This window comes from Antechinus flavipes, chromosome 1, assembly GCF_016432865.1.
Source record: "Antechinus flavipes isolate AdamAnt ecotype Samford, QLD, Australia chromosome 1, AdamAnt_v2, whole genome shotgun sequence".
NCBI classification, from domain to species: Eukaryota; Metazoa; Chordata; class Mammalia; order Dasyuromorphia; family Dasyuridae; genus Antechinus; species Antechinus flavipes.
The window spans coordinates 130,951,941-130,967,818 of NC_067398.1; the positions used below are offsets into that span (position 1 = coordinate 130,951,941).

General features: G+C 36.4%; 1 protein-coding gene across 2 annotated transcripts in view; it reads right to left on the reverse strand.

The window, feature by feature from the left end:
• HCN1 (hyperpolarization activated cyclic nucleotide gated potassium channel 1) overlaps positions 1-15,878 on the reverse strand; it is a 595,741-nt gene that overhangs the window by 174,832 nt on the left and 405,031 nt on the right. The window contains exon 4 of one of the 2 annotated variants that reach the window (XM_051990583.1): positions 32-250. The exons of the other annotated variant lie outside the window; for it this stretch is intronic. Coding sequence (XP_051846543.1) covers positions 32-250 — 219 coding nt within the window. The remainder of the gene's footprint in view (positions 1-31; positions 251-15,878) is intronic. 2 annotated transcript variants of the gene reach the window in all.

Here is a 15,878-nt window from a genome sequence, read left to right on the forward strand (position 1 = left end):
CAAGTGAGGAAGAAGATCTAAAACTAATTACCTTCTCTTGATATTGTCTTCGGGAAGAATCCAGAGATTGTATTAATGCAGTAGCATGGCCGACAAACATGGCATAACAGGTGGCCCCTACAATCATACTCAACATGGTAATCCAAAGATCAGACATGCTGACTGGAGCTTGGGCTCCATAACCAATGCATAGCATGTGACTCATAGCTTTGAAGAGCGCATACGAGTATTGCTTTCCCCAGGAGTCATTCTGTAAGGGGGAAAAAAAAGAAAGAGAGAAAGAAAGAAAGAGAAAATATGTCTGAGATAGCAAGAAAAAGGGGAGAAATGTATTATGCATAAAATAAAAACATTCTAAATGATTTGTTTTGTGGGTATGTTTTTGTAATGATATATACATAGACACTTTTCACTAAATGACTATCTAATGTTTATTATATTTTGCTTAACACAGCAGGAAGGAAAAGCATTCATCTTAAAACTATTTCAAAGATAACTAAACTGAAAAAAAAATTAGCTTCATGAACTCATTCACATTTCTTTGAATCATAAAGAAAACTGTGAATGAGTCATATTGAGGGCATTTAAAACAGTGCTTAATAATTGGTTCAGGTGCAATTAGGTGATACAGTGGATAGAGTGCTGGGCCTGAAGTCAAGAAGATTCATCTTGAGTTCAACTCTAGCCTCAGAGATTTACCACTCCAGTGTCTCTGCTAAGAAAACCCCAAATGGAGTCATGATGAGTCAGACATAACTGAAAAAATGGCTAAACAACAAACAATAATGCATTCATTGTTGTTGTCAAGGCATTTGTCAGTCATGTCTGACTCTTCATGTTCCCATTTAGCATTTTCTTGGCAAAAATATTGGAGTGCTTCATCATATTTTTCTCCAGCTCATTTGACAGATGGGAAACTAAGACAAAGAGATTAAATAATGTTCCCCAGCTAGTAAGTGTCAGAGGTTCAATATTAACTTGTGTTCAGTTTCACTTCTAATACATATTGATGTGTAATCCTGAACAAGTCACATAACTTACTAAGATTTTTAGTTGCAAAAAAGATATGAACCTGTATGATAGAATAAGTTGTCTTACTTATATCCCAAAAGAATATTAAAGAAGAGAAAGGGAACTGTATGTGCAAAAATGATTGTGGCAGCCCTTTTCATAGTGGCTAGAAAATGGAAATTGAATGGATGCTCATCAATTAGAGAATGGCCGAGTAAATTATTGTATATGTTATGGAATATTTTTTTTCTGTAAGAAATGACCAGCAAGATGAATACAGAGAGGCGTGGAGAACTTACATGAACTGATGCTAAATGAAATGAGTAGAACCAGGAGATCATTATACACTTCAACAGCAATACTATATGAGGATCAATTGGGATGGAAGTGGCTATTTTTGTCAATGAAAGGATCCAATTCAGTGTCAATTGATCAGTGATGAACAGTACCAGCTACTTCCAGTGAAACAACACTGGAAAATGAGTATGGACTACTTGCATTTTTGTTTTTCTTTACAGGTTATTTTTACCTTTCTAAATCTGATTTTTCTTGTGCAACAAGAAAACTGTATAAATATGTACATATATATTGTATTTAAGATATACTTTAACATGTTTAACATGTATGAAACTACCTGCCATCTAGAGGAGGGGTTGGAGGGAAGGAAGAGAAAAGTTGGAACAGAAGTGACTGCAAGGGTCAATGTTGAAAAATTACCCATGCATATGCTCTGTCAGTAAAAAGCTATATTAATAAAAAAAATAAATAAAATTAAAAAAATAAGATGCATTATTTGGGAATTCCTAATGTTACTGAATTCACAGATATAATCCTTTTGTTCAAAGTAATATTGAGGACTTTTATTTTCAGTAAACAAGTTAATGTATACCTTTTGGTATACAGTCAGTTATATACTTCTTAGACTAACATATTTCCCCCTTCTCTGAATTGAGCAAAAGGACTGCATTGGATTGCCAGTTGTACCAGATGCTAATTATGTAACCAGACAAGGCATTTAATAGCCATAAGACTCCCATCTTCACATCTGTGAAATTTAGGTGGTATGTGAACCACCTATTTCACAAGACTATTATTTGAATAAAATAAAGGCATAATGCAGAATAGACTCTATAAACTCTATAGCTACTACAACTGTGCAGATATAAGTTGGGAGTGCCTGTGATTATAAGAAATGTTTAAGATGAAAGTATAAATATGTGCTTGTGAATGTGTTATTGTGTAATGTGTATTTGTGACTATATCTGCTTATCTGCTTGATCGGAGATATTGTGAATTAAATATATATATATGTATGTGTGTGTGTGTGTGTGTGTATATATATATATGTATATATATATATATACACACACATTATGTATATATATAGAAACATACATATATGTGTGTTAATATGAACACATATGTATAATCTCAAGCATATGAATCAGAAGATATATATCTAGATTTAAATATCTAAATATATAGAGACTACATAAAAGTTTAAGAGGGAAAATACTAACAGTTAAGGGAAATAGGAAAAATCTGATGCAAAATGTATTGCTTGGACTGAATTATAAGGATAGAGAGGGGATCTTTGATGAAGGCAATACCAATAAAATATTCATTCCCCTCTCTCTCTCTCTCTCTCTCTCTCTCTCTCTCCACACATACACACACACACACACACACACACATATATTTGTGTCTCTCTGTCTTTCTCTGTGTCTCTCTGTGTTTCTCCCCTCTCTCCCCTTCTCCCTTTCTCTCTCCTTTATAAGCATATGTATATAAAACATATATACACATATATGTATAGTGTCATCACCTCTAACAATTTTACAGATACTAACTTCTCCTTTATTCAAAAAATAAAGCAAGTTTTTTAATTCAAATCTGTCAGGAACAAAACCTATTTTCAATATGGCTGATAGAGTTGTTTATTACCTGATGCAATACCATAATCTACAAAGCCTTCAAGTTGTTTTTCAAATTATTTTGAACTAATATATGAATCTTCTTGAATAAGCTTTTCTAGTTATCATAGATAAAACTAAGTCAAAATATAAGTTCATCCTTTCGATATTTTGGTATACAATTCTCATTTTGAAGGTGCAAAAATAATCAGTTCTAATTATTTATAATTGGGATAGGGAAGGTCAAGTCAAGACATGTTGGAGAATGCTTATTTATAAAACATGAATAAACTGTCATGTTAAAATAACCTCTAAAATATTCTAATTAGTTCATGTACAATCATCAAAATGAATAATGAATGAAATGAATAATAATTCATGAAAATTATATTTATCTTTAAAAACAATGATGTGTCATCTCTGTAATCTATTGGCCTAACTAACTCATTGGACATGTTTCTATCTGGTGGCAATCAGGACTAGTTTTACATATCATTTCATTATTCTTTCTTCTCTATCAGAATTTAAAATTGTTTTTGGTAAAACATAATTGGATTCTGAATGTGTAAGCTATTCCATGAAGATGAAATTGGAGTATGAATTATCAACATCATATGTGGTACAAATTGTTTAAAGGCAGCTTTATCACATGATACATTTACAACTAATAATTTAAATCTATTGAAATTCACTTCCAATAAAACCTTGGACATGATGCATTCATTATAAGTTGTGCCATTTAAGGGTAAGAAAAAAAGGTTTTATCTAAGTATAAAACTGAGCTTTTTTTCTTTTGATGCTAAAGTCAAATGGCAAAACTCTGAAAGTACTTTAAATACTTTGGAATAGACAATCTTAAATTGTTACCAGGTCTTGATGTGTTAAGATGGATAAATGCAGAATGGCCTTATGAAAAAATGAAGTTATTTACATTCAGAATTGAGCTCTATTCCTGGCTCTGATACTTACTAGATGTGTGACCTCAGATATGTTGCTTATCTCCTTAGTATCAGTTTCCTCATCTGAAAATGGAGGATTACAATATTTACTCATAGGACTTTGTCAGAAAAAGCTCCTTGTAAATTGTGAAACAACTCACCTAATCACAAAAATAATGAGTATTAATAGACTCAAAGTGTGGAAGGTGGAGATACACATTAACACCAGAAAATAAATGGGAAATTCATTTCAATTGAATAAGTATTTATTAAGAGCTAAGATCTTACTATATGCCAGAAATTAGTTATATAAAGACAAAACAAAGGGGGAAAAGTCCTTGCCCTCAAAGAACTTATATTCTTACTTTGTAGTTATTCATATTTTGCCAAATCCCAATATGGCAATAGAACCATAATTTCCTTTCTCATTTCCTATTTGCTTGCTGCAGAACAATGTTTAAAGAGGCCATAAAATGTGCCGAATGAGCTTTCTGCTAATTTATGTTATCCATTCTTCACTGGAAAAACCACTACTATGAGGCAATTGTTATTCTTTTGAGACTGACTCTGTCAGACACTATAAAACATCTCTTCCAAAATATCTTTTCTTTTCAAATGCTACCTCCTTGTCAATAGAGGGTTTTGCCTCATTTTGCAAGAAAATAGAGATTCTCTGGTGAACACCTACCACAATTCTTTGCCTGAATCATTTCAGTATCATTTACTCCTCTTTTTTTCCTTCATTGAGTCCCTGAGATTTAGTCCTCTTTTTCAAGTCACTCTCTATCTTCATAACTGATCCAGAAAGGTAATACTAAATATTTAAAAATTAACTCTCAGAAAATGAAATGCATGATACAACTGTGAATTTAATCAGTATTACTAACATTTCACATATTACTTTCTGAAGTCTAGAAATCAATAAAATCACAAATCAAATACATTTATTAAAAGACACAAACAAGATTTTCCCAAAATGAAAAGACCATAGAAGTATTAAAAACTGCATTAAAAACCACTTCCCATATGAGACCATGGTTCCCTTGAAATATCAGTAAAACAGCAAATCTTGATTTTAAAATGTAAAAATGTTTCATAAGACTGTTCACAGATTTATAGTAAAGCTATTTTATAGTAAAGATAATACAAAATGGAATCCTATTATTTTTTTCTTACATATATTATGATTACTTTTAAATAACATGGATTGGAAAAAGTATCATTTTACAACCCAATTTAAAGAACAATGTCAAGAAATGTTCAAACTATCAAACAATTGTATTTATTTCACATACTAGCAATGTTATATTTAAGGCTGTTCAATTCAAGCTTGAGCAATATCTAAACTGAGAATTATCAGAATAGTCTGTTTTTTGAAGGGGCAGAGGAACTAGAGAACAAACTGCCAATGCATGCCAGATTATGGATTAAGCAAGAGAGTTGCAATAAAACACCTCCTTTAGCAACACTGACAGCATTAAAACTTTGCCTGTGTATGTCACCACAATCTGTGGCAAGTCCTAAAAGAGATGGGAGTAACATATCATCTCATTTGTTTCCTGAGGAGCCTACATATGAATCAAGAAGCAACAGTTAGCAACAAACATGTTAATGATTGTTTTAAGATTGGGTAAGAAATGAAACCAAGTTATTTATTGTCACACTATTTATTTAATTTATATGTAGAGTACATCTTGCAAAATCCATGCTTTATGCATCAAAAGCCTAAGACTGCTGGATGAAATATCAACATTCTCAGACATGTGGATGATACCACTCTGATGGTAGAAAGTAAAGAGGAATTAAGAAGCCTCTTTATGATGGTTAATGAGGAGAGTATAAAATTTGGTTTTAAACCTAAAAAAAAAGAAAAATAAAAGTTCTTAGCAACTGGTCCCATAATTTCCTGGCAAATCAATGGAAAAGAAATGTATTTATATTTTGGGATCAAAGATCACTGTAGTCAGAGAATGCCACCACATAATTAAGATACTTGTTTTTTGGAAAGAAATCTATGACAAATCTGTGCAGCTTACTAAAAACCAGAGACACTACTTTGCTAACAAAGGTCTATATATTTAAAACTATGTGTTTTCCAGGAGTTAAAATGTATGGTTGTAAGATTTGGTTCATAAGGAAAACTGAGTATCTCAAAACCAATACGTTTGGTTATGGAGAAGTAATTTTGAGGTAATGGAGAAGATTTTAAGAAATCTTTGTATAACAAAGAAATCAAAGCCCAGAAAACTTAAAGACATTAGTTCTGGCTATTCACTCCAAAGTCAAATACCAAAGCTAAAGTTAAATATTTTGTCTACACAATGACAATATAGGACTCATTAGAAAAGACCCCAATATTGGGAAGGATTGAAAGGAAAACATTAAAGCAAAGGATGAGATAGATACTATCATAGAAACAATGGACAAGAATGTGAACAGACTTCAAGATATAGTAGAAGATAGAAGGGTCTGATGGACTATGATCCATGGATTCATGAAATGTTGGGCACGTCTAAATGACCAAATAATAATAAACAAATTGTGGTTTGTGAATAAATGAAATATTAAGAATCCTGAAAATTTTGTATAAATTGTCAAAAAATAATAAAAAGAAGGAGAAGGAATAAAAGGAAAAGTAAAAGAAAAAGAGGAAGAAATGGAGAAGTTGGAGAAGGAAGAAAAGGAAAAGGGAAAAGAGAATGAAGAGGAGGTGAAGAAGGAAGGGCCAGGAGAAAGAGAAGAAGGAGAAGAAGAGCCAAGAAAACAATCCATAGAAAAACTATGATAATCTTAATGGAAAGAAAATCAACCAAATAATAATTGAAAATGAATGCTGCAATGTTACATAGAACAAGAATGATTCCAAAGAAGAATTATGAAAAGCTGTCTCCTTTGTAGTGGGGGAACTTCATGGTTATGGAACACTGAGTATATTTTTTACAACTTGTAAATATACTCATTAGATTGAAGAATTTTTTCGTTTTCTTTTTTTTTTTTAAACTTCAATGGTATTTTGTGTTCTATAAAATAGCTTTTTGGAAGTAGGGCTAGAGATGAATTTAAGGAGAAATTTAAATAAAATAAAAATAAACAATATCAATAAAATTTATTTTAAAAATAAAATTAGACTGTTGAATTACATGCCACTTTCAACTCTAATGGTATGCAATTCTAATTCAGCAATTCTCAGCAGAATTTGATTACATTCCAGTGTGTTACAGCATTAGAACTCTAAACCATTGGGTTAAATGATTTAGAGGACAAGTAGGGAATAAATACATACACATACATACATACACATATCTAGATATATGTATATATCAAGTTTTGTTCCAGGTACTCTGCTAACACTTTTTTTTATAATATTAACTCAATTGCTCCTTATAACAACCCTATTAGGCAGCTGCCATTATCTCCATTTTATAGTAGAAAAACTGAGGCAAACAGATTTAGTGACTTACCTAGGGTCATGCAATTAGTAAGTATTTGAGACAGATTTGAACTCAGGTCATCTCAAATCTAGGTATAGTTTTCTATCTCTTCTTCAACTGTTGCTTCTAGAATTGGAAAGGGTCTTAGAAAATATATATTTTCCTACTCCTTATAGATGATGAAATTATGATCTAGAAAAGGGAAATGATTTTTTAAATTTATACAGATTTTAAACAGCAGAATGTTTAGGTATACCTAGATGTTCTGACTCCACAAGCAGCATTCTTTATACCATACCACACTGCCTTATAATGCACTGAAAGTAGCTACTGAATCTCTCTAAGGAATTTGAAGGAAAAGGTGACATTTTCATCAAAGATGTCCTCCAGAGATAAAAATCTTCAAAGAACTGAAGTCAATAAAAGCAATTTCTTGGTTGACTCACACTCTCACTTGCCCTCTCCTGGTTTGCTATTGACTTAACATGTCTAAAATGTTTTTCCATCTCCATTCTATTCCCTAAGCCCTGAATCTAGAGACACATCCTGTTAGGTAATAGGAAAATTCACCTGAAAGGAAATCCTTGTATGCTGTTAAAGTCTTCAGAAAATGCAAAAGAAAAAGTTGGCAAAAGCATGAAAGATTGAATATCTGGTACCTGTTTGTATTTTCTGATTATACCTTCCTTTACTGTCTCCCAGTGAAGTTTATGAACAAATATTAGTTGTTATTGTTTGTAAGGGTTACAAAGCCTCTAGGAGCAAGAAATGCAGTTCAAGGCATGTGGGAGGACCTGAGGTATGAAAAGTATTGAGGCGCAGACAAGTTCTATGTGGAGGTGGGGCATAGCCCCAAGAGGTGGTGTCTGACCCTAGCTACCATGTCTCCCTTATTAGAGCTCTCAAAGCCTACCATGCCTCCTTCTTCTTCTCGGGTCAATCCTGTTATGCCAACTTCTTAGAGGACCTCCCCTTCCCCCAGATCCTCAGGAGAGTATAAATATGTGCTAAGAATAAAGTTCTCTTTCGTTTCACCTTTACCTCCTGGTAGTCTGTCTCTATGTTATCCAGCTTGGTACTGGAAGACTGCTAAGTTTGGCCTAATTGTATGTGCAAAGGGCTGAAACTCTTAAAAGGTATGCTTGAATCAGACAATTAATTATAATAATTATAATAATTAAGGCTAATTACCTATTCAATAATGACTCTATTAGCATATGTTTGGAAAAAGGGTCCTTCTCACTGTTCTGTCTTGGCTCAATGTTTGGTATACAGATAATCAGAGGCAAGGATTAGAGAGTGGGGTAAGACAAGACAGACTCAATTGGCCCCAGGACTAGGAGGAGAAAGGTGGCCATTCTGGTCTCCAGAATCAAGAAGACATCTTTGGCTAAGCTCCTGGCAGTTTGCCTATTTCTTTCCCTAAAGACAAGGACTTTTACTTATCCTGATTCTGGCTGATCCTGAGGTCTTCAGGGAACTAGCCCAGCTGGACTTAACAGTCATGCCACCAATAGGTGGGCAGTTAGAGTAGCCCAAAGGGGGACACTACAAGTGGCACCTGAACAGGGACAATTTTAGCTAGCACCTCACTGTGTAGCAGGCCTGCAGGTGGGAAGAGAGACAGAACTCTGTTCTAGTGAATAGAAGGTTAGGAAATGGGACAAATTATTGTGAGGGTCCCATACCAGGAGAGGCCAGGGAAAGAAGCTTATAGAATAGTAAAGCAAGAAGGATTGGAAATTGATTTTAAATAGTGGGAGGCAGTAGATAGTCAGATGGTTCCTATGATAATGAAACACCGGGAGCCATCCTGGAATGGCATCACCTCATTTATCAAGTGATTGGGGGCACTTTAAGATGTGTAAGTCACAATCCATTAAAAGTATATAATGAAGTACAAACAAAGAGTCATAAAACAAATGAGGGTCTTAAACCAGCACTCACCAGGACCAGCCATGTCCATGAAATGGAGTAAGTAGAAAGAATTGGGAAGTAAACAGAAAGACAAAGGAGGTAGATGTGACAAAAAAGGAAGAGGTAGTGAAGAAGAAGCAGGAACAGGAGGAAATGGGGATACGATGTAGTAAAGAAAAAGTAAACAGAGAGACATATGATCTTGAGGAAAAGGACAGTGATAAGATGAGAAGGAGAAAGCGAACAGAGGGAAGGTCACCTCCGTCTCCGAGGCATGGCCTTCTTTCCCATCCCCTGCCATCCCTGAGGAGATATGTCTCCCATCCGCTCCCTCTGCACCCTTTTGTGAAGGCTTTGCAGATTCCCAGACAAGTTTAGAAAAATAATACAGAGAGCTGGAAGGTATGAAAGAAATGAGGATCAAATGCAATATGATGCAGCAATATATGTAGCTGTGTCCCAGTGTGCCCAAAGAGCAGTTAGCAAAATTCAAGCTTCTGGAAAGCAGAAGCCCTCAATTACTAAAATTAAACAAGATCCAGATGAAACTTTAACTGATTTTGTGGTCCACCTATAGGAAGCTCTTCAGAGGTCAGTGGGCAGAGGAGAAGCCTCCAGCCACCTTATACAAAAATTGGTATGAGAGAATGCTAATACTAACTATCAGAAGGCAATGCTTATATTAGATTGGGAGGCTGGCCTGGAAGAGATGAAAAAGAGATATGAGAACATCAGCTCCAGTGCCTTTCAAATCGATGCCCTCACAGCTGTTCTATCTAAAGAGGTTGCAGCAGAAGACCTGCCTTGGAAGTTTGCAGACAAACAAGGGATATTCTGACCCCTAGTAGTCGCAGGTGTCAGGTACAATCTATAGGGCAGGGACATGTTGAAGGCTTGTGGGGCCTCAGTTTATATATGACCTCCACAGGATTTTTAATTAGAGTCATTGGGTGTTTGGGCACTACCCTTCATATCACACCCACACCATTAACATGGAAATCTAATGCTTCAAGTCATTATTAATCAGAGAAATGCAAATTAAGACAACTCTGAGATACCATTACATACCTGTCAGATTAGCTAAGATGACAGGAAAAAATTATGATGGATGTTGGAGGGGATGTGGGAAAACTGGAACACTGATGTATTGTTGGTGAAGTTGTAAACGAATCCAATCATTCTGGAGAGCAATCTGGAATTATGCCCCAAAAAGTTATCAAATTGTGCATACCTTTTGATCCAGCAGTGCTACTACTGGGCTTATACCCCAAAGAAATACTAAAGAAGGAAAAGGGACCTGTATGTGCCAAAATGTTTGTGGCAGCCCTGCTTGTAGTGGCTAGAAACTGGAAAATGAAAGGATGTCCATCAATTGGAGCATGGTTGAGTAAATTGTGGTATATGAATGTTATGGAATATTATTGTTCTGTAAGGAATGACCAGCAGGATGAATACAGAGAGGACTGGCAAGACTTACATGAACTGATGCTGAGTGAAATGAGCAGAACCAGGAAATCATTATATACTTCAACAATTTTACTGTTTGAGGATGTATTCTTATGGAAGTGGATTTCTTTGACAAAGAGAAAATCTAACTCAGTTTCAATTGATCAAGGATGGACAGAAGCAGCTACACCCAAAGAAAGAACACTGGGAAATGGATGTAAACTGTTTGCATTTTGGTTTTTCTTCCCCAGGTTATTTTTACCTTCTGAATCCAATTCTTCCTGTGCAACAAGAAAACTGTTCAGTTCTGCACACATATATTGTATCTAGGATATACTGTGACATATTTAACATGTATAAGACTGCTTGCCATCTGGGGAGGGAGTGGAGGGAGGGAGGGGAAAAGTCGGAACAGAAGTGAGTACAAGGGATAATGTTGTAAAAAATTATCCAGGCATAGGCTCTGTCAATAAAAAGTTATAATTATTAAAAAACAAAACAAAAGAAAACAAAAAACATGGAAATCTAAAACCCTACTTTGAATACCTCAATGGTCTTTCTCAGTTTATAAAGCCCAAGCCTTACATGAAATTATGTGACAACAGTTGAAGGCCAGACATATAGAACCAATGTCCAGGCCATGGAATAGCCCTGTATTTATCATAAAGAAAAAATCTGGAAAATTCAGAATGCTAGTGGACCTTAGGGCTGTTAATGCTACTATTGAACCTATGAGAGCCCTACAGCCTGGCATGCCATTTCCTAATCTAGTACCCACTGGCTGGCCAGTTACAGTAATAGATATACAATATTGTTTCTTCTCCATCCCTCTGATCCCAGAAGATAAGAAAAAGATTTGCTTTTACCATTCTCTCTATAAACAATGCAGGGCCTGATCTGCACTACCAATGGAAAGTTCTCCCCCAAGGGATGTATTGTAGCCCCACCTTGTATCAGTTGAACATAGGACAAGTGCTAGAACCAATTAGGAAGGCATGGCTTCATGACATGATACTGCATTATAAGGATGATATATTGTTATCAATGAACAGTGGGAAAGATCTCTCCACCCTCCTTAGAGACCATAAGCATTTTCGCTTGACATGGATTGGTAGTAGCCCCAGAAAAGATCCAACATAACTATCCCATCATTTACCTGGGACTCCTCATGGGGACTTCTACAGTTACTAATCAGATGCCTAACTTAAAATTAGATAAGGTGAATACTATGAACCTATTTAAGAAACTAGTTGGACACATTCAATGGTTAAGGGCTCATGCCTCTGTTCCTATTTCTTTGATGCAGCCTTTATATGACATCTTAAAAGGATGTAAGAGATACCCAGAGCTCACTAACATAATATCAGACAGCCTATATGCTGTCTGAGTGCTCAAAGACATTGAGGATTCTGTCTTATAACTTCAGAATTCTTCAGTTGCTAACTGCTGAATTGCAGCTGATTTTACAGACTAGGAAACATCCCATTTACATCCTCCATGTATACTCTCACTCTTGCTGTGCGGGAGGCATATTTGCAGGCAATGAGGGGGTGGATTTTGCTTTACAATGCTCCCTTCTCACGGTTGTCATATGCCCATGACTTTATTTACCTGCTAATTCTCTGCTTTGCCTTTATGGGCTCACCAGGGAACATGCCCAACAGATAATGAAGCAGTGTGTTCAGTGTATTCAGTTTCTCCCTTATCCACTAGTAAAGGAGTTAATCCCTGGGATTTATTCCCCAATGATTTATGGCAAATGGATGTGAAACATAGGAGCCATGTGGCCATCCACATCTATACCTTTTCTAAATTCATTGGGCCACAGTGGCCTCCAGTGAGAAGACTTCTTTGGTCATTAAACATTTGTATAGTTGCTTCTCCTCTCACGGGATTCCTAATATCATAAATATCTAGCTTTTACCTCTAAGCAAATGGCCAACTTCCTTGCCATATTCGATAGTAAACATATTACAGTGATTCTCTATAATCCAGAGGGTCAGACCCTAGTGGAATGGGCCCGTTGTACTCTGAAGGGCACTCTTGTTAAACAGAAAGGGGAGGAAACGGATAGAATCCCCGATGGCCCACACAGGCTGATGTGGATAAGACCTTATATACTTATAATTTTTTGTGCTTGGATAGGGATACTGGCCTCTCTCCAGGAATGATACATTTGGCATAATCTTATAGACAAGACAGAAAATTAAGCTCCATAAAAACAGCTCTTCAAGCACCAGAGAACATTAAAAAGGTCCTTTGGAAGGACGAGGAAGGACATTGGCAAAGGCCATCCTTAATACTTTGGAGAGGACCAGGATATTTATGCCTTGCAGATCCTGATGGGGAAAGTTGCTGGATTCCAGAAAGAACAAGGAAAGTTTCCCCTACTAAAACAGGGGCTGAGGAAGAAGAGAAGGATATTACCCAAGAAATGCAGGAAACAGCACCATAACAGAGAGATGATTACCCTTGACAGACTGGCTTAGTGAGTGAATCCAACATACTGCTTTTCCCATTCCCTTCTATTGTATCCTATGGGCTCTATGTAGCCATTTTTGTGTTGTTGCTTCTTTTGCTTTTGCCTACTTTGCTAGGATGCTTTATATGTATTCTAAAAAATTCCTTAGAGGTGCTTATAGAAGAGCTTCTCATTCATCAATATGAGAACACTTGGTCTTATTAATAAAAGAGAGGAAGATGTAAAGGTTAAAAACCCTCTAGGAGCAAGGAATGAAGTTCAGGGCATGTGGGAGGATCTGAGGGATGAGAGGTACTGAGGCGCAAGCCAGTTCTACATAGAGGTGGGGCATAGCCCAAAGAGGTGGTATCTGACCCCAGGTATAACATCTCCCTCTTTAGTGTTCTCAAAGCCTAGTATGCCTTCCTCCCTCTCTTGGGCCAATCCTATTATGCCAGCTTCTTAGAGGACCCCCTTCCCTTCAGGGTGGGTATAAATATGTGGTATCTAAGAATAAAGCTCTCTTTCACTTTACCCCATCTCCAGGTGGTCTATCCCTATGTTATCTGGGTTGGTGCCTAAAGATTGATAAGTTTGGCCTAGCCATGCCACTAGCGGGTGGGCAATTAGAATAGCTCAAAGGGGGACACTATAATTGTTGATCAAAGAACAGAAGTAGAAAAAAGGAAGAAGAAAGAAGAAGGATGAGAAGGAGGTAAAGAAGAAGGAGAAGAAGTGTTAGAGTTCAAATGTTGGAGTTTGTTCTTCTCAAAGCACAGCCGGTTTAGAGGCTTGGAGCCCTTTGGATGTCTCCAAATCCAAAGGTTCTGTCCTTCAGCCTCTGCCTCTGCTTTCTTCTGCGTCCAACCAAGACAGAGATGGAAGGTCTCTCTTATCTCCTTCTGGGGAGCCCAGCCACCAACTTGCCGCGGAGAGAGGGCTTCTGGCGTAGCTCCACTGAAATACGTCAAAGTGTTCTCTGCACCAGAGTCGTTCCTCTCGAGTCCAGCGCGATCAGCCAGCCAAGAGGAAAAAATGTATTCTGCCATAGATCCCTCATCGCTGGCCTTTTATCTGCCTCTTCTGAGAGAATGGGATTATGGGTTTTCTCCCATAGTGCTCTCTGGCCCAATGAGCTTTAAGAGAGGTGTGGACTCCCTTGAAGTTAGAAAGTGTACTTTGTGAAGCTAGCATACTTGTGGACTCCAATGAGTAAAGGTGTGAACACAAGCCTTGTATTAATTAGTTCTACTTAGTACCTTGTTTCAGGTTCTGGCCAAAACAACTTCTTGTAAGATTAGATCAACTCTAATTACTTAGCAGTTAGTAAGGATTCCAACATCTCCCCCTTTCCGGGCGCCAAAATGTGGTGATCTTTTTCTTCTCAAAATACAGCCAGGTGATAAAAGTTCAGATCTTTTATTATCTCCAATATAGCCGGTTAGCTTAGAGGCCTATCTCTCTGCTTGGTTCCAAGAGCTCTCTCTGAATGTCACCAAATCCAAAGGTCTGGTCCTTCAGCCTCTGCCTCTGCTTTCTTCAGCCTCCTGCCAGCTCCACTCTTCACTCGGTGAAATCTGACCGAGACCCTCTGTCTGTTTCTTTTATCCAAGAGGGAGGAATTGTGGGATACGAGAGAGAGGGATTATGGGTTTTCTCCCATAGTGCTCTCTGGCTCAAAGAGCTTCAAGGGAGGTGTGAACTCCTTGAACTCCAATGAGTAAAGGTGTGAACACAAGCCTTGTATTAATTAGTTCTACTTAGTACCTTGTTTCAGGTTCTGCCCAAAACATCTTCTTGTAAGATTAGATCAACTCTAATTAGTTAGCAGTTAGTAAGGATTCCAACAAAGAAGGAGGAGGAGGAGGAGGAAGAAGAGGAAAAGGAGGACGCGGAGGAGAGAGAAAAAAGAATAGTAAAAAGAAATGATTTTTTTATTGTCTATGTAGCATTATGCTCACATATTATGTTTATACATAACAAAGTTGAAATCTGGAAAAGTTCAACAAGTGCGTTTCATTTGTTTTTATATCTCTGTAGTCATATTAATGATTAATTAACTGCAATATTTTAATTCCTTCAAAGACAATAACAACTTTGCTATTATTGCATCTTATTTGAGATTCACAAATTCTTTTTAATAAGCATAAATTATCCATTTTAAAGATGAAGAAATATTGTGAATCATGGTCCAATGCTATTACATGTCAGAGGCATGATATGAGCCAAAGTCGTTCCTACTATAGTTCTAGTAGCCTTAACATCACCCATTTTGCCTCTCAAATGAGTCATAATTTCATCACTGAACATATCCTCTGCACTAAAACATATTTCTACTTTTTTTTTTTTTTATGTACAAGCAGGATGGTCTTCATAAGTTGTTGGGAGGGGGAGGTTGTATTAACATTTCCCCCCAAAAAATGTGACCTCATGCATAGGGTTACTCCTTCTAATGAGACAGTTAACAATATATGCATTACAGTCTATCCCAGGCAATTCCTTCACATGTTCACATGTTGTCCTATACATTCTCTTGGGAGATTCACCAAATAAATAGAGAACCTTCCTTAATTTTAAGGAGCCTTTTCAAATTTAGCATTGGATGAACCTTAACCAAACTCGCCAAATTCATAGTTAGAAACAGTTCAAGTTTAGAAGGATCTGCCAAAATTTAAATTTTTTGGTATAACCTGTACAATTTCACAATTAGTCCATGTCCAAGGTAAAGCATCTGAGGAAGACTAATGGAGGAGAATTTTTA